This window comes from Dendropsophus ebraccatus, chromosome 3, assembly GCF_027789765.1.
Source record: "Dendropsophus ebraccatus isolate aDenEbr1 chromosome 3, aDenEbr1.pat, whole genome shotgun sequence".
NCBI lineage: Eukaryota > Metazoa > Chordata > Amphibia > Anura > Hylidae > Dendropsophus > Dendropsophus ebraccatus.
Window position 1 is genome coordinate 53,916,807 of NC_091456.1, and position 23,958 is coordinate 53,940,764.

Here is a 23,958-nt window from a genome sequence, read left to right on the forward strand (position 1 = left end):
GTGCTTAATTGGCCAACAAATTCGCCATACCTTAACCCTATAGAGAATCTATAGGGTATTGTAAAGAGGAAGATGAGAGCCACCAGACCCAACAATGCAGACAAGATGAAGGCTGCTATCAAAGCAACCTGGGCTCCCATAACACTTCTGCAGTGCCACAAACTGATCACCTCCATGCCACACCACATTGATGCAGTTATTAATACAAAAGGAGCCCTGATCAAGTATTGAGTGCATTTACTGTACATACTTTTCATTTGGCCAACATTTCTGTGTTAAATATTTTTTTACAGTTGGTCTTATATAATAATCTAATTTTATGGGATAATGAATTTTGGGTTTTCCTTGGCTGTAAGCCAGAATCATCAACATGAACAGAAATGAACACTAGAAGAAGTTTACTCTGTTTGTAATGACTCTATATAATATGGAATGTCCATGAGAGTCAGAGGATCAAGGAAAGCTGGGTGGTGTTAGCTGAATTGCAGTAAAAATCTAACATATTCACAAATAAGAAAAAGTACCTGCACTTACCAGTGAGCTGAACATGGAATGCTTTATTCCATCAGTAGGTAACAGTAGGTAACAGTTTGTTTCGCGCTGTTGAGCGCTTCTGCGGATCCAGAACCGTAGAAGCACTCAGAAGCGCAAAACAGACTGTTACTCACACCCTACTGGTGCCTCCCTATGTGTGTAAACACAATAAAACATTCCGTGTTCAGCTGAAAGGTGAGTGCAGCAGCTTTTTTTGCTTTCATGAATACGTTCTATATAATATAGGTGTTTCACTTTTTGAATTAAATTACTGGGAAAAAAAACTTTTTGATATTCTTATTTATTTAGAAATACTTTTATATCTGTGTTGTACCATTTCTCTGTTGTTCTAGAAATTTATAGAAATGTGACAACTTGGTGTTAACATTGCTTTTGTCAAAGCAACGTGTCTCTACGCAGTGTAAGAGCCCTTTTATATGGCTTGACTTTGCCTCGATAACAAGCGCAGATCAGCGAAATTTAAATGGCCACACAAAATATGCCATCAGCCGAATAACAAAAGCCGTCTTTTTCATCGGCTTATTGCTGGCCTTTTTACATGGGCTGATTATCAGCAGTGAACAGACCTAGATACTGTCAGCACTGCTTGGCGTAGGTACCTGCCTAAAATGGTAACTCTCAGGTATCAATATATTCCCAAGCAATAGAAATACTAGATTGAATGTGTCTGGAGAACATACAAGTTGTGTTTAAACTTTCCATGCAGTAATCTGTAACCGATATAAATTTACCCGATTTAGACAGAAAAACTTGTGGAACAACAAATCCTTATCGATGAGCTGAAATACAAGGTTGAAGACTTTTTACAAAAGCAGTCGCAAGAGGGTCCAATAAAGGTGCAGGACTTGATGTCTAAGAGACCTCACAGTGTCCCATTGAGTCACCAACTGCAGATGTTGTCTTCAAGCTTGAGACAGTCCAGTGACCAGTCGGAGCCAAGGAAGGTAATAAGGAATGGTTATGTTCTGGCATGTGCTGGCCATCTCTTTGTGGCTATTTAAAAAAGTGATATAACTGGGAGTTCAATGAAAACTGAAAGTGCTTATGGATGGAATATACAGAGCCCCTTTAAACCTGAATGAATGGATTGGGCAACATTTTAGAATACAAAGACTTGTTGGATATTTGTTTTTTAGATTTACATTTGTAGAATAGATCTGTTATTATACAGCCCTAGGCTGGGTTCACACTATGTATATTTGAGGCTGTATTTGTGAGGCTGTATAGCAACCAAAACCAGGAGTGGATTGAAAACACAGAAAGGCTCTGTTCACATAATGTTGTAATTGAGTGGATGGCCGTCATTTAATGGCAAATTTTTGCTGTTATTTTAAAACAACGGCTGTTATATTGAAATAATGGCAGTTATTTACCGTTATATGACGGCCATCCACTCAATTTCAACATTGTGTGAACAGAGCCTTTCTGTGTTTTCAATCCACTCCTGGTTTTGGTTGCTATGAGGACCAAATACTGCCTGAAGTATACAGTGTGTGAACCCAGCCTAAACCTGTAAAAGAAAACCAGTAAAATTCTAAGAAGAGAGCATTGTGGTAATGCCATCAAGATATTCCACAAATTATAGCATTGTATTTTGTGTTCTCTGTAACATTTGTAGACAATAATTCATTTGTGTGTTGGACAGTAATAGAATTCTGTAAAAGTACAATATGATTTTCATTAAATAGTACTGTGTTCTTTTTTCTCCCATCTTAGGTGCGCACTAGTCCTCCTTCCTATTCCTTGGAACGAGTGGTGGCAGGGTTTCGAACGCGTAGCCAGATGCTTTTAGATTTAATAGAAGAACAAGATGAAGTTTCACATGAAAAGTTTTCTGACCACAGTGATGAGGAATTAGAGAAGCAAGATAAAAAGATGAAGACTAATCCTCCTAAGTCTCCATTTAGGTGATGAACTTTACGATTGTCATTTACACTTGATGAAACATTTTTAGTTTTAAAGTGTAACTTTAACTTTGGGTAGTTTTAAGCTGTCCCGTATGTGTGTACATGTAGAGCAGCTCTAGTTTTGGCTATTCTATCAGTATATGGCACTTTCCCCGAGTACCGCCTGGAAAACAGGGATACAGCCTATTACCTAGGCTGTATTCCTGTTTTTCAGGCGGTACTAGGGCTGTCTCCACCTTCCCCACGGAACAGGAAGGCAGCGGGAGTCAAATGCCAATGATTCGGGTTCGTACAAACCTGAACCTCGGCCCTGTTCGATCATCTCTAGTTAGCACAGTGCAACATCTGTGTCCACTTTTTCCTATGCTCATCTGTAGTGTGGATGCAACCTAGCTGATATGCTGGCCTCTATACACTATCAAGACACTAAAAACAGGATCCTATAATCCTATCTCACTGTAGAAACCCTTCAGAAGTTCCCAGACCAGTATTGAGCAGTCTATCCTGTTAATACAGCGATTTTCAACGGCTAACGAGAAACATTTGCAAACGAGATTGTTTATCGTTAACCTGAAATCGTTCAACGTATTACACAGAAAGATGGTCGTTAGATACGATCGTTACTAAGATTGTTTACTCCTTCTGATCCCAGCAAAATAATGAACCATGTGCAATTACACTGAATGATTAGTGAAAAAATGCAGAACTTGAGTGAACAAATGTGGAATTACAGCGAACGATTAACGATAATTTTAGGTTCAGATCTAAATCAGTAATCAACAATTACACAAACTGATTATCGTTTTTCGCACCATAATAGTCTTGTGTGATAGGGTCCTTAGTGTTGAACAGGTAAGAAGTTGGGAGGGAATACAACCATGTTGTTGTAATAAGATCTATTTCAGAGGTTTTTTTTTATATCCTATTTACTTGTACTATTGATTTCTGCAGTGTTGTTTGAAATGACCATGACACTTTAAAGAAACTCTGTCAGTGGGTCTATACTGCCCTATTTAATAGTACCCCTTAATAAATCCCCCTATGTGTTCAATGGTCCTCTGCAGATGAGTGATATGCCTGTTGCTTCAGGTTGAGCACCATGGTATCAAATGTCTCTTCCTCCTGGCTACACCTATAACGTGGTGGAGATTAATTGGAGATTTATATATTGCTGTATGGTCACATCAAACATTGACTGGCAATTCCCCAGTAAATGATCTGTTTTTACACATTGTTTTAGTACAGTCTAGTTGTATCCCCTGGACCATCAACTCTCAGAGGAACTTACAATAAATGTGACGCAGCAATGTAAAGAGAGAACCCTGCACTAATCATAGCATAATGTATCAGATTTGTCTAAAGAATAAAGTCACAAAAATGTTACCAATGAATTGTTTGCATTTACATAAAATTAAGTCCATTGGTTGTTGACTTTACTGTAGACGTTCTATCAATCGGACATGGACCCGTAGGCAGGCACCAGAAGCTGGGACATTGAATAATGGTACGAAGCAATTATCCACCAACAGAGAGGATATGTCTGGTAATGTCATATCGATTTTAGATCACAAAAATAAGGTAAAATATTTGTATGAGACATGTACATCACTGTATATTGCTGCCTATGTTCCAGAAACTGCCATTACATCAGTTCAAGAAAGCCAAAGTCTTAACCTGAAGAAACTAAAAAGCACAGAACTCCGACTTGCTGAGGCAAGACAGAAGTTGAGGGAGCTGACCATTAATATCAAAATGAAAGAAGAGCTTATCGATGAGCTAGCAAAGACAAGTAAGTGGTCAAGCATGTTTATAATAGAAATAATGTAAGCCCAGTAGTGAGTGACAGCTCTCTCTGTACTAAACACTTGTGCAAGAGAAGTTGTCATTTATTCTGTATGTGGGAATACCACATTTATACAGCCTTTTACATTATGCGACTCTTAACGGCTGGGGCTTACACTTGTATATGCATTAGGCTGGCACAACCTCTCTGTCCCTCCTCCCCACCTCATCATTAGGAATGCTCCAGGCAGATTGTTTCCTATTCCCCACCTGTGTGCATAATGAACATGGGCTGGATCGTTAAGACACCTGTGCAAAGCTCAAACAGCAGTAAATGTTCCTGGATCATTCCTAATGATGAGGAGGGTGGGGAGGAGGGACAAAGAGGTTGTGCCAGCCTAATGCATATACAAATGTTAGACACAGGAATCCAGCACTGCAGGATTAAAAGTTGTTTTTAGGAGAATAACTGCATCACCTGCCGAACGGACCCCAGGACAGATCTTGGATTAAAAGCAGCTATCTGAAGGTACAAGTGGTTTGGGGGGAGGGGGGGTCAGATTGTGGGTACAGAGTCGTTTTAAATTACTTAAAAAGGCACTGTTTGTAGTATAATAGTATAGTATAATTTGTATTTGTAGTATAATAATATACTTTAATAATACAATATACTTTAATATTTTTTTTGTTTTTTATGTTTACACCAATGGTATACATATGACCACTAGGTTTTTCCCTTCCTGTTAAACTGTGGTCCATGCTTTCTCCATGCTGATATTTGGTCTTTTCTCTTGAAGTCCCAGTCCTTTGCACGACATAGCTTGGTGTTGATTGACAGCCACTCTTTAGTGCACACAGAGCAGGGCAATTCTTACTGCGCCTGTGTATAGCTGCTGCGCGTCCACATTCAGCATAAATCCTGGGGGTGCTTGCATTGTATGGTCAACTCTCCTGTTACACAGCACCAAACCCTCTGCAACCACACAGTGACATTACACTGACTGAAGTGTTACATAACAAAGAGCATTGTCTCCTGGTAAGCTGCATAGTTGATAGGCTAATTATATAGGCTGTTATACAACAGAAGTGAGCAAATGACTGTGACTTTCTGTGTTTGGTCACTTCTTTTTTTGAACAGAGGAAAGACCAAATATCAGCACAGAGAGAGCATGAACCACAGTATGACTTTATGTATAGTGATGATTTAAACATAGAAAACATAAAAATAAATAAAGCAAGTATATTTAAATCTGCTTTTGGTCACAACCCCTGTTTGATTTCTTTAACAAAAAAGTTTTTGCAACAGGTAGGCTTTACCAAATCGGAAAATTATATATTTCCAAGCTGTTGATTTGGTAATGCCTCATAATACTAGTAGAAATATGTCGAAATGCCGAGTTCATGGGTTCAAGCAAGGTGAGCATAATAGGGCAACAAAGTAACCCCATCCAGTGATCCACACAAGAGGACATGACTGGACAAATCATAGCAAAATACAGACTGTTAGGGTTCTATTACACCAACAGATTATCTGACATTTTTTTAAGCCAAAGTCAGGAATGGATTTGAAAAGAGGAGAAATCTCAGTCTTTCCGTTATGACCTGTTTTCTGTTTATAGTCCATTCCTGGCCTTGGCTTTAAAAAATCTGTCAGATAATCTGTTTGTGTAATAGGGCCCTTACAATGGCAGCTCATAGGAGCCTAGTTACACCATAATGTCATGTATATCCACAGAACTCTGATTAGTATCTGTGAGGTTGTCAGGCTGCTTGAGTCAGGTTACTTAGTTTTTCAGCTCAAAGCAGAATTGCCAAAAAGCTGGTGGGAGAGAGAAACATGGGGACTTTGCAAGACTTACAAGGGAACCTGTCATCAGTTTCATGCTGTCCAAACTGTATGATAACATGCAACTGTGACATACTCCATTATTATAAGGGATTCGCTCTAAATCTCTGCACCACTTCAGAGAAATCATAGTATAGGAACCAGTAAGGGCCCTATTCCACCGGACGATTATCGTTCAGATTATCATTAAATCGTTTGAATCTAAACGATAATTGTTCGGTTAAAATGCAGTTAACGATTAACGACCGAACGAAAAATCGTTGATCCGTTTATAAGACCTGGACCTATTTTTATCGTTGCTCGTTCGCAAATCGTCCACATTGAATAAGACATCATTCGGTTGTTCGCAGTAGATACGAACGCAATAGTGAAGAAAAAACTATTGCAAATACGATCATAAGTAACTATTATTGTTCCATGGAAATGAGTGAACGTTTTCAGGTCTTTCTCAATAGCGGTCGTTTGAGATCGTTAACGATTACGCGAACAATAATCGTCATGTGGAATAGGGCCCTAACTGGGCTTGATAGAAACAGAAACAGACAGATCTGTCAGTTGTGCCCAGTGTGAAGCCGATGACAGGTTCACTCTATACCACACATTTCTCTCTTTATTAAAGCCATGTCCATCATAACTTTATATGGAGAAACGCTGTTTATATACCAGTATTACTATAAACTGACACATGTAGTCAATGCATAAAACAGTAATATATTTGTTGCAGTCAGTATTGCTGTGTACCAGGTGTGCTGTAAAAAGGTTTATCACGAATAGCAGGAGCCCTCTAAATTGTATCCTTACACATAAATAGTTTAAGCTTTATACACACTTCAGTAGAAGCACTTGGCACTACTCTCAAGTGACGCTGTTCTTGATAAGAACCTTTGAGCTCTTACATTTATAAGAATGTAATAGAAGATGCCCCTTCTAGATAATGAAGAGGTGACACTTCCATCCAGATGGCCACCTGAAGACTTACACATCAAAGACCTTCCAGATGACTTCATTGGTTTTATGTTTCCTTTAATGATTATTTCAATGATCATGTAAAGAAGTGGCTTCCTAACTCTCAGGTCAAGCACTTGATGTCTGTACAGATGTAATAGAGCACAGAAAATGACTGCATGTCTTGGCACTTTAGTTCTTTTTTGCACTTCTGTAGCAAAAAGATCACTAAAACTACTAACAAGAGAGAGAGAGGTTGACACACACATCAGTAGCAATTTTTCCTGATTCCACCATAAACATGCACTCCTGTTTGTTAAACATGCATGTTTAATGGGGTATCACCTTATCTCATGCCAGGAAAAAGGATCAGATATGCTGAAAGCCAACATCATTCTTTCACCAGTATATCTTACATAGGGAGATCTGGCAAGAGAACAGTGGGATTCCAAAATTATGTTCAAATTAGGTAATTAGGGCTGGTTGATTTAATCAAATTAATGTGATTAATTTGCCCTTTGGGGGCTGACGCGTTGTTTTTTTTTTTAAGTGCAAATTCGATGTGGAGGGGAAAAAGTGCAAGATCCTGTGTAGATTTGTCCTGTGTCCTTCTGTTTAACCCTTTATGTACTGCGGCCCTTATTCCACTGTGAAGACCTATAGCCATAATTCATGCTCTTTCTCAGAACTTGATTCTTTGATAAACTGTACATTTTACTTTTAGGCTGGGTTAACACAGCTGTATTTTTATCAAAACCTTATAGCTTGTGTCTGTTCGTTTTCTGGCTTGATATTGACCAAATACTGAGTAAAATACTGAGTGTGTGAGAGTTTGCAGGTCAGAAAACACTTGCTATAATACTACCATTCACCCTAAGACTTTACATTGTAGGCAATGATGCTCAGTCTGTGAATAAGCAGTATTCTCTCAAGATCGCACATCTAGAACAGGAAGCGGAACAGGCTAAGGCGGAACTAGCTGAAGCCCAGAAACAGCTACAAGAGCTAGAAAACAAAGAGCTGAGGGACCAAGCACAGAAAGCCAAACTACAGAAAGATTTCCGAAAAAAGATGGAGGCTGCAAAATCCAAAATGCAGGTGCGATATTTTTGGATAAATTCATTAAAATGTCTTTATTCCAGATAAATGTCTTAGTTGCAGTTTAAAAAAAAAACTTAAAGAGAGAATGTACTGATTCCCACAGCACAGCTCCAGTTCAAGTGAATAGGCTCTAAGCTGCAGTTACACATGGACACTGCTACACAATGAAAGGAGACAAACTGTGTTCATTATATATGGTGGTACCGTGGGTGTCAGCACCCTGCCGATCAGTAAATTTGGCCCGGAACACTTTACTTTTTGGCACAATTTGCTTTCTGTTGAGTTTTGCTTGGTAAATAATCCTGCTTGTTTTTGATATATTTCTAACTAGGTGTTACAGAGAAAGCAGCAAGATACAAAGAAGATTGCAAATTTATCGGCTCAGAATGAGAAGTGCTTATCTGATCTTGAACAAAATATCCAAAGTATGCGACAGCAACAGCTGCAGCTTCAGAAAAAGCTTAAAGAGGAAAGTGATAGAAAGAAGAAACTAGAATTAGCCGTGCAAAAGGATCAGCAACAAATCAAAGTAAAAATCTTAATTTACTGCATCTTTGTATCATTGACCTCATTGCTGATTAAAATAAAATCCAAGTTTTGTAATATAACTGAATTTGATGTGTTTTTAACAGGCTATTCCATGTAAAAATAACTTATCCTATATCAACGACATAGTGATGTGTGTGTATATAAGTGTCAGATCATTGGCCGCCCAACAGCTGGGACCCCTCCCTTCCCCGGTGATCTTCAGAATGGTGCCCTGATTCTTTGTCATTCATTCTCAATGGAAGCTGCCGAAGGTAGCCAAGCATTGTAATGGTCTATGTTTGCCAGCTCCATAGACAATGAATGGAGTGGCAGTACTTGTGCCTGGCTTGCTGCTCCATTCTTAACAAAGACTCATGACCCATTCTGAGGATCACACTGGGACACTTAAAGGCTCTGTTACACAGAACAATTATCTGCTAAATCAGGCAGACATTGTCCCATGTAATAAAGGCAACTATCAGCTGAGGAGCAAGCAACTGTTCGCTTATAGACTGTTGTCTTTTAATATGTTTAAAGATCATCGGCTGCCGGCCGTGCATTGCTCTGTTTAATAGCTGATGCATGAGTAAAGGGGTACTCTGACCTTAGTATGTAGAAAATAATGATAAGTTAGATCAGCAGTCGGCTTATCAGCCGGCTGCCTTATATCTTATTGCCTCTCAGTGCCGCTCCTTCCAAGGGGCCTGGAAAAGCTGGATCCAGTCCTGGGAAACTTCCCCCAGTTTCCCAGGACTGGATTCAGCTTTTTCCTGCACCTGGAGGGGAGTGGCACTGATTTAAAAGGCAGCAGACTGATAAATAGACTGCTGAGCTACGAAAGTGATTCATTTTGTTATGAATGTAAACTTGTTCATCTGTAAATAAGATGACTTTCACAGTGTCCCGTCTCGGTCATTGATTAGCTGAGTGGGCCATCCCTGCCTAGACAGGATGTCTGTGCAGCCCTGCCCACGTGATTATCGAGTCACATAATAGGCTTGGTAAGCAAGTGGCAATCTAAGAGACCTGCACTCTTTCTCCTTAGGTCGGGCCGTCTAATATGGCCCTTATCTCCTATCCTATGGTCTCTATTTTACAACAATGGCAGTCATTTTCCTTTCATGTCCCCTTATAAGCTGGATTCCCTGGAGCATTGTCATATTTGCCCGAAACAGAAGGAGCCATAAATCATAAATACCGGTACATTTCAGTCTTTCATGTATGTATATTTTAGATATTATTTCTTTCCGTAATCAGGAGCTTCAGCTGAAGAATGAGCAACAACAGAAGATGCTAAAGTTAAAAAACGAAGAGATTGCAGCCATTAGACGGAGAAAGAGTACTTCAAGTTTACCAGACCAGCTTCAGCTAGTGAGTGCTTCCTTAACATCCTATATTATACTTTATATTTAGTGTACTGAAGTCTCATACAGATAGGGACATCACACGAGGACACAAATCTTTGTCATTTATTGATGAATTTCCATGTGGATTCTGCATCTGGTTGCCAGGACACAGCTTGCCAAAGTTCTGGACACGGATTAGCCCCAGAAAATGTGGCTAAAGTCCATGGCATCAGACTATAAAAACCCACATCAGACATCCAGGGTATGCCATTGGGTTTCTTATGGAGGTAAGCAAAAAAAATCAAAACATAAAATCCGCCATGTCCACATGGCCAAGATGGAAAAAATTAATTAAAGGAAGGGGGAGGTTTCCATTGATTTGGGCCACCCAATAGAATGCAAATGACTATTGGCAGCTGTACATTAAAAAGGATTCAGATTCCATGCAGTGTTCTCTATAGGTAGACCAGTGATTTTTAACCTTTTTTGAGCCGCGGCACACTTTTTATACTTAAAAAATCCCGGGGCACACCACCAACCAAAATGGCACAAAATGACACTAAAACAGTACATATTGTACATATAGTTAATAATATAGATTCTAAATGTATTTATACTCACTCAGTGTGAAACCTGGGCCTGTTTTCTTCTCCCCCCTGTGCTTCTCTTCTGTGCTTCTCTCCACCATACTTCTCCCCCCTACTTCTCTCCACCATACTTCTCCCCCCTGCTTCTCTCCCCCATGCTTCTCTCCTGTGCTTCTCTCCCCCCTGCTTCTCTCCACCATACTTCTCCCCCCTTCTTCTCTCCTGTGCTTCTCTCCACCATACTTCTCCCCCTGCTTCTCTCCTGTGCTTCTCTCCACCAAACTTCTCTCCCCCCTGCTTCTCTCCCCCATCCCCATGTTTATCTACCCCATGCTTCTCTCCCTGTCTCTCCCCCATCCCCATGCTTCTCTCCCTGTCTCTCCCCCCGTTTCTTCCCCATGCTTCTCTCCCCCATCCCTAGGTTTCTCTCCCCCATGCTTCTCTCCCTGTCTCCCCCCCCCTGTTTCTTCCCCATGCTTCTCTCCCCCATCCCCAGGTTTCTCTCCCCCACTCTCCTCTCCCTGTCTCTCCCCCCCTGTTTCTTCCCCAGGTTTCTCTCCCCCATCCCCAGGTTTCTCTCTCCCATGCTTCTCTCCCTGTCTCTCCTCCTGTTTCTTCCGTTTGCTGTCCGCCTCACCTACTGGCCGCCCGTAGGGCCTGGACATGCTCATCCAATCAGTGTAGACCGGGAGCGTGGTGCGCTGCGGCGGGCCGTAGCGCACACATTGATTGGATGCATGCATTACGGCCCGCCGCAGCGCACCGCGCTCCCGAACTCCGCTGATTGGATAGGAGGAGCACGTCCGGGCCCTACGGGCGGCCAGTAGGTGAGGCGGACAGCAGCAGCAGGGCGATCTGCAGGGGCACCATAGTTTGGGGAACTTTCCCCGCGGCACACCCGACCATGTGTCGCGGCACACTGGTTGAAAATCACTGAGGTAGACTATAAAACAATATGAAATAATGTTTTCCCTCACAATCCAGTCTTTTGGTCTCTAATATATTTTTTCACCTCATTCATTCAGAAATTGGAGGAGCAGAAGAAGTGGCTTGATGAGGAGGTGGAGAAGGTCTTGAAGGAGCGTCAAGCATTGAGCGAGCTGGAAGAAGATTTGAATAAAAGAGAAGAGAGCATTGCAAAGATGGAAGCCATGCTTAAAGAAAAGAGCCACCTGGAAATGAAAAAACTGCGATCAAGTCAGGTGTGGCACATTGATTTCATTCATCTATGTAATTCGGTCTTGCTGTATTTTCACCTGGGCAGCTTGTTAACCAAATGGTTTAGTTTACTGTTGTGTATATTGCACGTTATTTATGAAATGTATGGTGTATATGGGAATAGTTTTCTAATCATGTAATGGGCACAGTGGCACCACCAGCACGCATCCGGTCATAGTTATGGTTCACACACAAAAAATGTATGGTTTCCATATCTCTTTTGCTTCAGTAGGAAATGTTTAAAAAAACAAGCGCTAAAAAAAATATACAGAAAAAAGAAAGTGAAGCGTCACTTTTTAGATCCGCTCCTCGTGGAAGCCCACATTAAGGGTGCCTTCACACGCACCGGATCCGCAGCGAATTTCACGCTGGGAATTCGCAGCAAAATCTGCTGTGGATCCATTGCCAGTTCTTTTCTATACATACTTGCAACGGGATTGAGCAGGTGATGTATGCTGCAGCCGGCAGGGGGTTAACTTACATACTTGCAGCGGGATCTCGGTCCCGCTGTGAGTATGTATTCTCATAGGAAAGAACTGGCAATGGATCCGCAATGGATTTTGCTACGAATTTGCATCTTGAAATCCACTGCGGATCTGGTGTGTGTGAAGGCACCCTAAACGTAAGGGGAACTTGGTTAAAAAAAAAAAAAAAAAAAAACACCTGAAAACCTACTAGAAAATTTGCACCAAAAGCTGCACAGCAAATTGTATGCTGATTTCGAGGTGTCTGTTTCATAGCATTTTTGCCCATGTGACCATATTATGTATTTCCCATTTTTCCAGTTGTATTTATATTGCGTTGTAAATTATTAGCAGTAAAATGATCAGATACTTGATGTATTACATTACTGCAGCCTTCTCTGTATTCAGTATCTTATGATTCACAATAAGAAAATGGAGAATGTACACAATAAGGCTGGGTTCACACTACTTATATTTCAGTCAGTATTGTGGTCCTCATATTGCAACCAAAACCAGGAGTGGATTAAAAACACAGAAAGGGTCTGTTCACACAATGTTGAAATTGAGTGGATGGCCGCCATATAACAGTAAATAACGGCCATCATTTCAATATAACAGCCGTTGTTCTAAAATAACAGCAAATATTTGCCATTAAATGGCGGCCATCCACTCAATTTTAACATTGTGTGAACAGAGCCTTTCTGTGTTTTTTAATCTACTCCTGGTTTTGGTTGCAATACTGACTGAAATATACTGACTGAAATATACATATACTGACTGAAATATACGTAGTGTGAACGCAGCCTAAGATTGTAATAAAGAAAACTGCATTTCTATCCCCCAGTACATTCATAGCTAGTTCTCACAAGGTATGCCTTTGTGGAAACCAAGGCAAACTAGCATTCAAAGCAGTGATCTTCAAGACTACCAGCATAACCTTACAACCTTTGATCGTCCGTGCATGCTGGGGGTATTTTAGACATAAACTGATAGAAATTGGATCATTTTCACTATCAGTATATGTATCTATATATCAGTGTATATTACAATATGTATTTATTTTTCTGTTTCCTTAGGCCTTAAACAGTGATATGTTGAAATTGTCATCTCGCTTAAATGCATTAGAGAATGAACTTACAGACAAAAGCAAGAAATTGCACAGCGGTAACAGCGAGGAGCAGAAGAAAGTGTCTGAGGAGGTTAAAGTTCTGCAGAAGGAAAGAGACCATCTTTTGCAGAGAAGAGACAGTCTAGATGAAAAGCTTAAAAATGGCACTGTGCTGTCGCCAGAGGTAGGTACATATTGTATGTGGCCTTGTAAAACTTCTGGAGTTCAGTTCTTTAGTAGATGTTGAGGTTCTCATAACCAACATGCAGTTGCTAGTGATATTGGGGCTGTGTGTTCTAACTAACAATCAGTCTGCTAATTTTAGGGTTAAGCAGCGGAAGTGGGATAGCTAATACAAGCTGAATTTCCACATAAGCCAATCAAATTTTTCGTTTTCTTTTCTTTCTTTTTTTTTTGTTGCCACCAGTAAGGTATATGTTTATGAGTTACCCTTCTGTTCTCGCTATATACAGTGGTGCCTTGGATTACGAGCATAATTCATTCCAGGGCCGTGCTTGTAATCCAAATCCACTCTTAAACCAAAGCAAATTTTTCCATAAGAAATCAGAGAAATGCAGACAATTGGTTCCACACCCCCAAAATAATGATTTATTATTCTGAATAACATGTAAAACAAATGAAACAAACATTCAGAAACAGCTGAATATGTGACATTATAAGTTACTGCACAGTAATGGAGATGATGGGAAACACAAGGGCTGACAGAGACTGCAGGGAGCATGAAGGAATGAGCAGGGCAGATGTGGGCACAGTGTAGCAGCACTCTCTGTCCAGGGAGAGAGGGGTTACAGCTATGGAGAGATTACCTCCACAGTCCTGTCCCCTGATGCAAGCCACAGCCTGAAGTGGATCTGCTATGATTTGGAAGGTGAGGGGGACTTCCTGGGTCAGAATACAGGGCTGTGGACCACCCTGTGCAGACCATGTCCGTCATCCACTCCCGCTCCCACCCAGCACAGGGAGCTCTTAAACCAAAGCAATGCTCTTAAACCAAGTCACAATTTTGAAAAACTGTGACCTCTTAAACCAAAATGCTCTTAAACCAAGTTACTCTTAAACCAAGGTACCACTGTATATTGTTAGAGGGGTTGTGGGAATCATTTTTTTGTCTATGTTTAATAGTGTTTAAGATAGGGTAAAAACATTTTTTTTTATAAATATACTCACCTGCCTTGATCTAAGTTGCCGTTCTATTGGTGATGTGCTGGTCCGCACTGCTGAGCACTTGCTGCTCTCTGTCCTGACATACGTCACCCCTGCAGCCAGTGATTGGCTGCTGAGCAGGCACTTTCTATGTGTTAGGGCAAAGAGCAGAAAGCTCAACAGTGGGAAAATTAGCAGCAAGTGAGTACGTTTGTTTATTTTTGTTATTTTGTTTTTTACTCCATCATGGGCACTTTTAAATATGGAAATGAGCACCATTAAATTCATGTCACACCATCTTTGACATTATTTAAGCAGCCATCAAATGAGAAATGTTTTCTGTATCTCATGATGTAACTGAAAAACGGCTGAGATTCTCAGATACTTTCCTCCCCAGGAAGAGCACATCTTGTTCCAACTAGAGGAAGGAATAGAGGCTTTGGAGGCCGCTATTGAGTACAAGAATGAGTGCATTCAGAGTCGACAACAAGCCTTAAAGGACTCCTCTCAGATTCTGACACAAAGTGAAGCCAACGTCATTGAGAAATTCAGCTCGCTTTCTGCTTCTGAGACCAGATCTGTCCTCATCAAATACTTTAACAAGGTATGAACTTCATCATTTTACCTCAGTGCTTCAGTTTCTAGTATGTTACTGAGAACCAATATTCTATTCATTGATTTTCATAGTATACTATCTTTACTAGCAGACATGTTGCAGATTTTTGTTTAAAGATTTTAAATCTCACACAGCCCTCACTAAGCAGATTTACATGCTATGGATTTTACAATTAGTAATGCAAACAGTAAAATCTGAATGGAAGAAAATATCTAAAATATGTAAAAATTGGGGTGCACTCAGCAGAAATGATGGCAAGTGCTGGATGAAAAGATAAATGCAGAAGATGAAAGAAGTCTCCACACTCTCCATTATATGCAATACAGAATAAACAACTTATATCGTTAGTTAGAATAGATATTGCGACACAAACATGACATTTTGGCCCATCTCAGGCCTTGTTCTTTCCAAGAGCTATTCTGCAAAGTCTGGTCCGTGTGCATAACACCCTCCACTGCTTGCCCCATTTGTAGTACAGGTACTTCCATTTAGACACTTGACCATCTAAGGCGCTGTCTGCTTTTTTTTTTTTTTTAAACTCAGTTTATTAGAATTATTCAGAGGATAACAGCATGTACATATATCAAATGGTACTTCAGTATTGCAGTAAAAAAATTATACAAATATGTACATACAATATGTCCAATCAGGTAAAACAAACTATATGAACAGAACGTCCAACATAGACCTTAACTCGGTCGTCGAGAAAAAATCACTAGCTCTAACTTCATGCTCAGAAGTAGCTGTAAGCGCAGAGTTTCACCACAGACCCCATACTTTAGCAAACTTTTTGGGACACTTCCTGTGGCTAAACACAATCCTCTCATATTCCACAGCTTTGTTAACCATTGAGATCCTACTGAATATTCTAGGTGACCGTTTGTCTATCCATCTTAAGGCTATTACCTTGTGGGCTATGATTAGGGACTCTCTCATGAAGATGCGAACGGGGTAAGGCCACATTTCCTCGTCCATAATTCCTTGTCCAAGCTTTTCGGGCCCTGCTAGGCTCCATTTTGTCCTCTCTGCAGTTGCAACAAATTTTGCCTATGCACCATGGACCAATTTTTGTCTCTCCTTATCAACAGCAGATTGCACTCCATTCGCTTTTGAGTGTCAGGCAGGGGAGTCTGGACGTTTTTGAAACCATAGCAGCCAGGAAGTCATAGCACATAAATTAGTTACTAAATCACATTACCAATATGTCTTCTTTATTCTGGCATAATTTGGGAAAGATATTTTACTTTTTTAGGGTGTTACGGGGCTTAGAAATTTATTAGCAAATTATCACATTTTGTGAAAATTTCCAAAACTTATTTTTTTTTAGGGACCAGTTCTTTTTTAAATGGATTTAGAAGGCTTGTATACTGGAATATTGGTCTCTGTCACTTTAAATTTTCAGAGCTGGCTGGTTGTGGAGCGCATGCGCACTTTACAACCAGCCAGGATGCTGAGGAGGAGGGAGCTCCAGGATCAGGTAACGTATATGGGGAAGGGGGGGGGTGACTGGGGGATGGGGGGGTGACACACTGACACTTTTTATCCCCTGTCACCAATGATTTATGGTGACAGGGGATAAAAAGTGCTTCTTTGCACTGGGAACAGGCGATCAGCGGTATATAGTATATACCGCCGATCGCCTGCTCCGGGACCACACGGGGGGTCCCCGATCACTGCCCCATGCTCATTTATTCATTTCCATCCCTGCTAACAAACATCGTTTGTTTGCAGGGATGGGGGCTCCATCTTGGATGTGATGGCCGCCCGGAGAGGGGAGAGGGTTAGTGATCGGCCACTAGGGGGGCTGATCTGGGGTCTGAATTATACATTTTCATCTCCCCCCACCGTGGATTCACGGTGGGGGGAGATGAAAGCTGTCGGCGGCGGATCGCCGCTATAACGGTAAATATCGGCGATCCGCCGGTATTGGGGGACGAGGGGGGGGGGCGGGGGACACATTAGAAGTGGCGGCGGGAGGAGGCAACGTTCTGCACAAATCTCCCCCATAGACGCTGCGGTGGCATTGACCGCGGCGTTTATGGGGTTAACTGCCCGCAGGGAGCGCGGCTCCCCTCCGGGCAGAGGCAGCGGGAGGATGCTATTTGACATAGCCTCCTCCCGCTGCCCGATCACCGTTAGGGACAGTGGGGGGAGGCAGGGAAAGCATGACATTTGGGGAACGTCATGTTGCGGGAACTACTTGTTTTACATGACGTTCCCCAAACGTCATTTTGCGGCAAGGGGTTAAGCAACGTGGAGGCTCTACAGGACTCCCCCCCTCCCCCCGAACTGTTGCACCTTTGTTTCCCTCCAGTTGCTCTATTGGAAGGTCACATTCCTTGTTGTAGATTTCTACATTTGCGTTTCTGAGCTTGCTGCATTGTCTTGCAAGTCCCTTGATCTGACACAATAAAACAAAGTCATCCTGAGCCCAGTTCAAACCTTTCTCCTGAAGGTGGTATTCGCTTTCCACATTACCAGGGAAATCTTTCTCCATTTTTTTGTTGTCCTTTCCTTTCTCATCCCCCTGAAAAGGCTCTCCATTGCCTGTATATAATTTGAGTGATCCGCATCTTTCTAGCTGTTATGGTATCCACTGGATTTTACTACTCCCTTTATTTCAGAGGGTCCTCGTAGTGACCCTTCTGCTTCGAAAATTCACCATTGCTTACTCGATCGGATCTGCAATTGTTGAGCCCTCTCTAAGGGGAAGGCTTCTTGCTTCCAGGTTACAGCCCACTCTAGAAGGGTGGTTGGGGCTTTCTAAGCAGTTTGCCATCAGGCCTCAGTGGTCCAGATCTGCAAGGCTGTGACCTAGACCTCGTCTCACGCAGTCTATAAATTTTAGCAGGTCCACATCTTGGCTTCCTCTGATGTCAACCTGAGACCCCAGGGGCCTCTACCCACAGTGCTTTGGCCCCTAATGGAGCCAACAAGAAAAGGATTTTATGGTGAGAGCTAAAAATCTAGTTTTCTGCTTTTGCTCTTATTGAATACTTATGCTGTTCCTTTCACTTTTCAGCGACTGTGAACAAGGTCGGGGGGGTTGGTTGGGGGGTGAAACTTTGTGTATGTAGCAATAACAATTCTTATTCGCGGTATAAGTTCTTGAATTGAATATATTCAGATGTGTAATTTTCCCTTACGTTTCTAAAATAAAAGGGTGTGCTGAGACTTTTGACTCACACTGTAGATCTGTCCTAAACTTATAAATTCTCATTGATGAAACAATCCATATAATTGTTTGGGTCAAGGCTTATAGCCATCCTCATGGAGACCTCTTAACTTTGGACATCTACTAAAGCAGACATGCAGTTTTTAGCCCATCCCATAAATTGTCACTGACTTGATTTGTTTTAGGTTGTGAACCTACGAGAGACAGAACGGAAATTACAGATACAAGCACAAGAATTGGCTATGAAGGTGTCAGAGCAAGAGAACGTAGTAAGAGAACTGGAGTCTGCCTTAGAGCATCTTACCTTGCAAAATGACAGACGGTTAACACAACAACAAAAGGAGCATGAACAAAAGATGCAGCTTCTTCTACAGCAGTTTAAAGGTAAATTGATTAACATACATTAATTATATGTTGTATATTGCATGCTGCTATAGCACCAGTAACAAAGGCCCTTTATATGCACTATGCTTGGGGTTTTTAGTGACCGGGGAACAAAACTGTTTCTTTTTAGTACAAACAAATCCCGGCCAATCAGAGCTTTGCTTTCAAATATTAATGAGCTCTGATAAAATGAAAGTTGATTGGTTGCTACGGGCAAGAAAGGACATTCCTACTAAAAGATTGCTAAATAAATGACCCCCCAAATTACTAAATGATACTATATACATTTGGCTATAACATTAATAAGGCATTTCATTGAACACATTAAGCTGTAATGTATGATATGATATATGTAAACCTGGTTATTTAGCAAATATATACATTTGCATTTTACATAGAAATCTGACAAGAGTGTATCATATTAAGCTATTGATGTATTTTCACCCATTTTTCCATTCTAGATCATGACAGAGGAGTTTCTGCAGGAAACATTATGGGCAATGAAACAAAAATAGAGGAGCTTGAAAGGGAGCTATATTTCTACAAGACAACCAGCCGAGAATTAAGGAAGAAGCTAAGGGATCTGGTTGGGGAAGCAAATATGACATTTCCTAATAGTAAGTATTGGTTAGAAATTTATAGGATTCATGAACATACACATATTTACGTATATGCTGTTGTGCTTTTAAAGTAACATGGTCCACTAAAGTATCATGATAACAAAAAGTAACATAATTTGTTACTAAGACTGAAAAAAGCCATATGTCCATCTGCTTCACAGGGCTGTGGAGTCAGTAAGCTGCGACTCCGACTCCTGAATTTTATCAGGGCTGACTCCGACTCCTGCTCCTTCATAAATGGCCCGTCATATACCAGGGGAGTTATTTATCACACTGGCTCAGCAGCTTCTCCCTAATGTCCTACATGATCTTGGGGCGATTTCTGAGGGAATAAGGAAAGATATAAAGCAGCTTCTCCTGTGTGTGCAGTGGATGCAGCCAGTCTCCAGCCTCCATGTCCTGAACTACTCACAACTAGACTAGATGGAGCAGGTGGTCTTTTCCTGCTGACAATTTTCTTTGTTTCTAACTAAATATTCACCATACACAAAGATACACTGCTAACAATGCCAGATACCTGTAACATAGATGTCAGCCATAGTGATATAGAGAAGTCACACATAGTGATATAGAGGAGTCAATGTGGGTGTGGGGGCACGCCATAGCACACACACACAACCACATAATATATATTGATAAGCAAAACTTATTCAAATTCATATCAAAACCCAATTTTAAATTGTTCTAAGATTTTCTTTAAAGCTGGAGTCGGAGTCGGTACATTTTCTCTGACTCCAGCCAAAACTATTTCCGGCTCCACTACTCCGACTCAATAGCCCTGCTGCTTCACACTGTTCTTCTATGTATTTGATGCAAAGAAACTAAGAAAACCTAGTGAGAGAAGACAGTTTTCATCATCTTAGCGAGACCAATAAACCTGTAATATTACACTAGACATACATCCAGTGCCCTTTTAAAGTCTTTTAGCGAGTTTTCCATGACCATTTTCCATGTCTTCTGTCAGAGACTTCCATAGTATCACTCACTGCTCTTACAGTAAAGACTCCCCTTGTGTGATAAGTATGACATTAAATATTGTGAGTCTATAAGTCCTTTGAGATCCCCTGGAGATCTCTAGATCGGTGCCCCGGCTCTTTTCTTATGTATGGAGCTGTTGGTCAACATGTGACCCACAGCTCCATTCATTCTTTATGGACCTGACGAAAAGAGCCAAGTGCTGAAATGAAGTAGAGATTCCAGGGGCATGGAGGTAGGACCCCCGCGACCTCCAACCCTTTTAAAGGACCGGAACCCCTTTAAAGGAGCTGCAAACCCCTTTAAAGGAGCAGAAAACCAACAAATTACCTGTATAAAAACTTTAAAGGCTTTGTTTACCTTCACAATCCTTTTTCCTCCTTCAATGCATCTAAAAAAAAGTTCTGAATAAAAAAAAGTAAATGAACAAAAAAGGTAGTGATTATAACAGTCCAAACTACCAAAAGCGCTTTTCCAAAGAATGCAATAAAAAAGGATCAAATAAGTCATACATATCCCAAAATACCAAGGGGTCAATAAAAACTAGAAGGTGACATATAACATCTTTTTACGCCCATTTTGCAGCCATCTATTTTCGGACGGATGACATTTTGACGCCGGAAAATGGACGCATATTGCAAATTAGTTCTGTAATATGAACAGTACGAATGTATTTTGACATCAAATTGACACCCACCCAAAAAGACGGCCTTAATCCGACCTACAGAATACGGTTAAAGTGAATCTTTCACAAAGAATTTAGCACCAAAATGCTGATGGTGTTACATAGGTCACATAGGTGGAAAGGATACACATATTACCTTTCATTTCACTGCCCGTAACTGCGGTCTTCTAAAACAAAATGCTGTTTAATAATGCTGTAAAGTGCCAAAGTGGTGGATTGTGCTACCTGGGTAGGGCTTCACTACAGCTGTGCCACTTTGCCCTGCCGATGAAGTCATGGAGGGTGGGGCCTATGGTCTTGATATGGGTGGAGCAAAGTGGCCACCCCCAACAATAAACATTTTTCACTGGAACAAGCACCAAAAAATCTATTATAAAGTAAGGTATGAAAACTGCAGAATTTAGGCTTTACAGCTGTGTAGAGAAATCCTCATAGAGAAAGCGGGTGACATTATCACTTTAAATAGGCTTTTGTTTGGCTTTGGTAAATTATGGTTAATGGAAGTCTTGATAATCTCTGTACAGCACTGCAACAAATGTTTGTGTAATAATAAAATAAATTAAGTCAATGAGTAAAGGTGGAGAAAAAAGAAAACAAATTAAAGGCTGAAACGCAGTCTCAAGAAGGCGTTAAAGAAATTGAAATTTCCATGTGACCAATCTGAATGTCATTGTTTTTATTTTTCTTTCTCTTTTAGATGGCGGCTCTGGAGAAGCTCCACAGAACCAGGATGAATTGGCACCAATGACATCTAAAGAGCAGAAATGGGCATCAAAAATAGAAAATGGCAAGCCCACCAAAAAGCCTAAAGACCCTACAAACTCCAGATTCCAGCATAGCACCTATAGAATTGTTGGGGATAATACAGGAGCTGGAGATCATGCGTCTGAACCTCGTAGACAAGTCAGAAGGCACTTTTCCAGTGGAGACGACACAGAAGATACTGAAGAATCACAAACTTTAAAACCTCAAAGCGCATCTGTGTCACAGATGACAAAGTCAGAGGCTAAGAATGGTCCACTTGTGGTCAATCCAGTGAAACTGTCCCGCAGAGAGGTGCGGCAGATCTCCATACCTGGCCTTTCTTCACGACGCTCTAGTGCTGGTTCCATTATTGCGGATTCCATTGAAGTAACACGGAAATCGTCAGACCACAAATTTTAGATGCAGATATTTGTGTACTTCTGTAATGTAGCACTTGCCGCACTGTGAACAAGGTCTGAACTGGTTCATAACACACCAGCACTGTAGATGAGACTACCTGCACTCCTGTATATTATAAATTATACTGTGACAAATCATAAAGACATGGCTTGATATTTATTATGTGTTCTAAGTAAAAAAAAAAATGTGTCCAGAGTGGCACCTGTTTTATTTTGTGTCCATAGTGGAGTCTGCTTCTAGGTCTGAGGTACTGAAACACAAAGAAGGGATGAAAATAAGCTCTATCAGCTGGCCTGGAGAAATGATGAAAAGTATGAATGCTTCTTATATGTGAGGACTGATCAGGGTAGCGTTACACTTAAGACCTCATTCTCGGGTTCCGTGCACAGTCTGTATATACTCATGATATGCTACAGAATGGTCTTCGGAAGTTCTAAAATTGTTTAAATCTTTGTGCTACTTTACTGACACGCAACTGAATCTACAAGACATAAGTAAGTAATCTGGGAACATTTTAATGGAGTCTGGAAGTAGAATTTATTTTCAGTGCTCAGGCTAAAGGAGAATTCCGGGCAAGGGGCTTTTTTTGTCATAGGCTGTTTCTGTACTTTCCTGGAAGCCATAGGGGGGTATCCAGCCACAGGGAGACAAGCCAAGGGTTTGGGTTTAAAGATCATTGCTTAACACTACTCATGAGCTCTTGTGCAAATATTTTTTGCTTGGGACCCCAGTCCACCCCGGTCAGCTGCAATCATAGGTAAAATAAACAGTTATATTCAGTGACTCACAGGTGACGTCTTCTCTGTTCACTTTCTTCTACCTCCAGCCCAGGCTGCCATAAAGACTTCGGGTCCTATTCCTTAAAATGATTATTGGCCGTACTTGACCATTTACCAGCCGTTTCGGACAATAATCGTTTTGTGTAATAGCTCATGTTGAAAGGCGACAATCCGTCAGCTGATCGTTATCTTTCAGCATGTTGTAAAATCACGATAGCGATGGTCTGCTGCCCGCTATCTATCTTTAGGTCTTCCAGACAGCTGCCCACGGCTCTACCACTCAATGTCTGTGCGTGCAATAGCACAGAGGACGAGGAGAAAGTGAACAGTGATCTGACAGGTCGGCGCTTGCTTCCTCCTGTAGATCAGGCCATGTACTACAGCCCTTACTGCTTACCAGCTATTATTGGTGGACCCCAGCTGCTGAAAACAGCTAGGAGTTGGCGTGTATGGCTTTAGCCACCACCCATCTCAATACCCCCTATATGTTTTGGGTCGTTAAAGGGCTTTGCAGATTTGAAATTACTTGTCCCCTATCCAGAGGATAGTATGACAAGTATGAGATTAGAGGGGGCCTGATATCTGTGCTCCGCGGCGAATAAACATACCATGCCTTATTAAGCAACAAATGATGTTTCTGGACAATAACTTTTGTGGTTATGGTAAAATTACATTGTTGGTAGTTCAGAACACAACAACTAGTTGCGTTTAGGACTACTTTAGGCCTCCTCCTCCCCTATAGCCTTCCTAACCATCGCCAAAAGTGTTAAAACAATAATAATTGCAAGATATAGTGTGGTATAGAAAAATGTAATCTTCACATAGCCTTGAATTACAGTGACCTGGAATTTAGTTATTCCACTAATCTACAAGCAGTGAAAACACCATGAGAGGCAAATATTATAGGATTGCATTTAACGCAAATGCAATATTTGGTACAAATTTCCAGTATCCACACTCTTCAAATACTATTACTTGTATTTTAGGAAACAAAATACAATAAATATAT

At 41.0% G+C, this 23,958-nt stretch overlaps 1 protein-coding gene across 2 annotated transcripts in view; it reads left to right on the top strand.

The window, feature by feature from the left end:
* The window catches only part of KIF27 (kinesin family member 27), a 35,859-nt gene extending 13,513 nt beyond the window's left edge, over positions 1–22,346 (top strand). The window contains exons 6-18 of one of the 2 annotated variants that reach the window (XM_069961795.1): positions 1,296–1,499; positions 2,272–2,462; positions 3,905–3,966; positions 4,096–4,251; positions 7,928–8,133; positions 8,468–8,665; positions 9,922–10,035; positions 11,623–11,799; positions 13,356–13,571; positions 14,949–15,155; positions 18,528–18,726; positions 19,188–19,343; positions 21,704–22,346. In XM_069961795.1, coding sequence (XP_069817896.1) covers positions 1,296–1,499; positions 2,272–2,462; positions 3,905–3,966; positions 4,096–4,251; positions 7,928–8,133; positions 8,468–8,665; positions 9,922–10,035; positions 11,623–11,799; positions 13,356–13,571; positions 14,949–15,155; positions 18,528–18,726; positions 19,188–19,343; positions 21,704–22,170 — 2,553 coding nt within the window. In that variant the 3' untranslated portion in view covers positions 22,171–22,346. Of the gene's footprint in view, positions 1–1,295; positions 1,500–2,271; positions 2,463–3,904; positions 4,006–4,095; positions 4,252–7,927; positions 8,134–8,467; positions 8,666–9,921; positions 10,036–11,622; positions 11,800–13,355; positions 13,572–14,948; positions 15,156–18,527; positions 18,727–19,187; positions 19,344–21,703 lie in introns of both variants that reach the window. The other variant, XM_069961794.1, reaches the window with a different exon arrangement.
* The last annotated feature ends 1,612 nt before the right edge of the window (positions 22,347–23,958 follow it).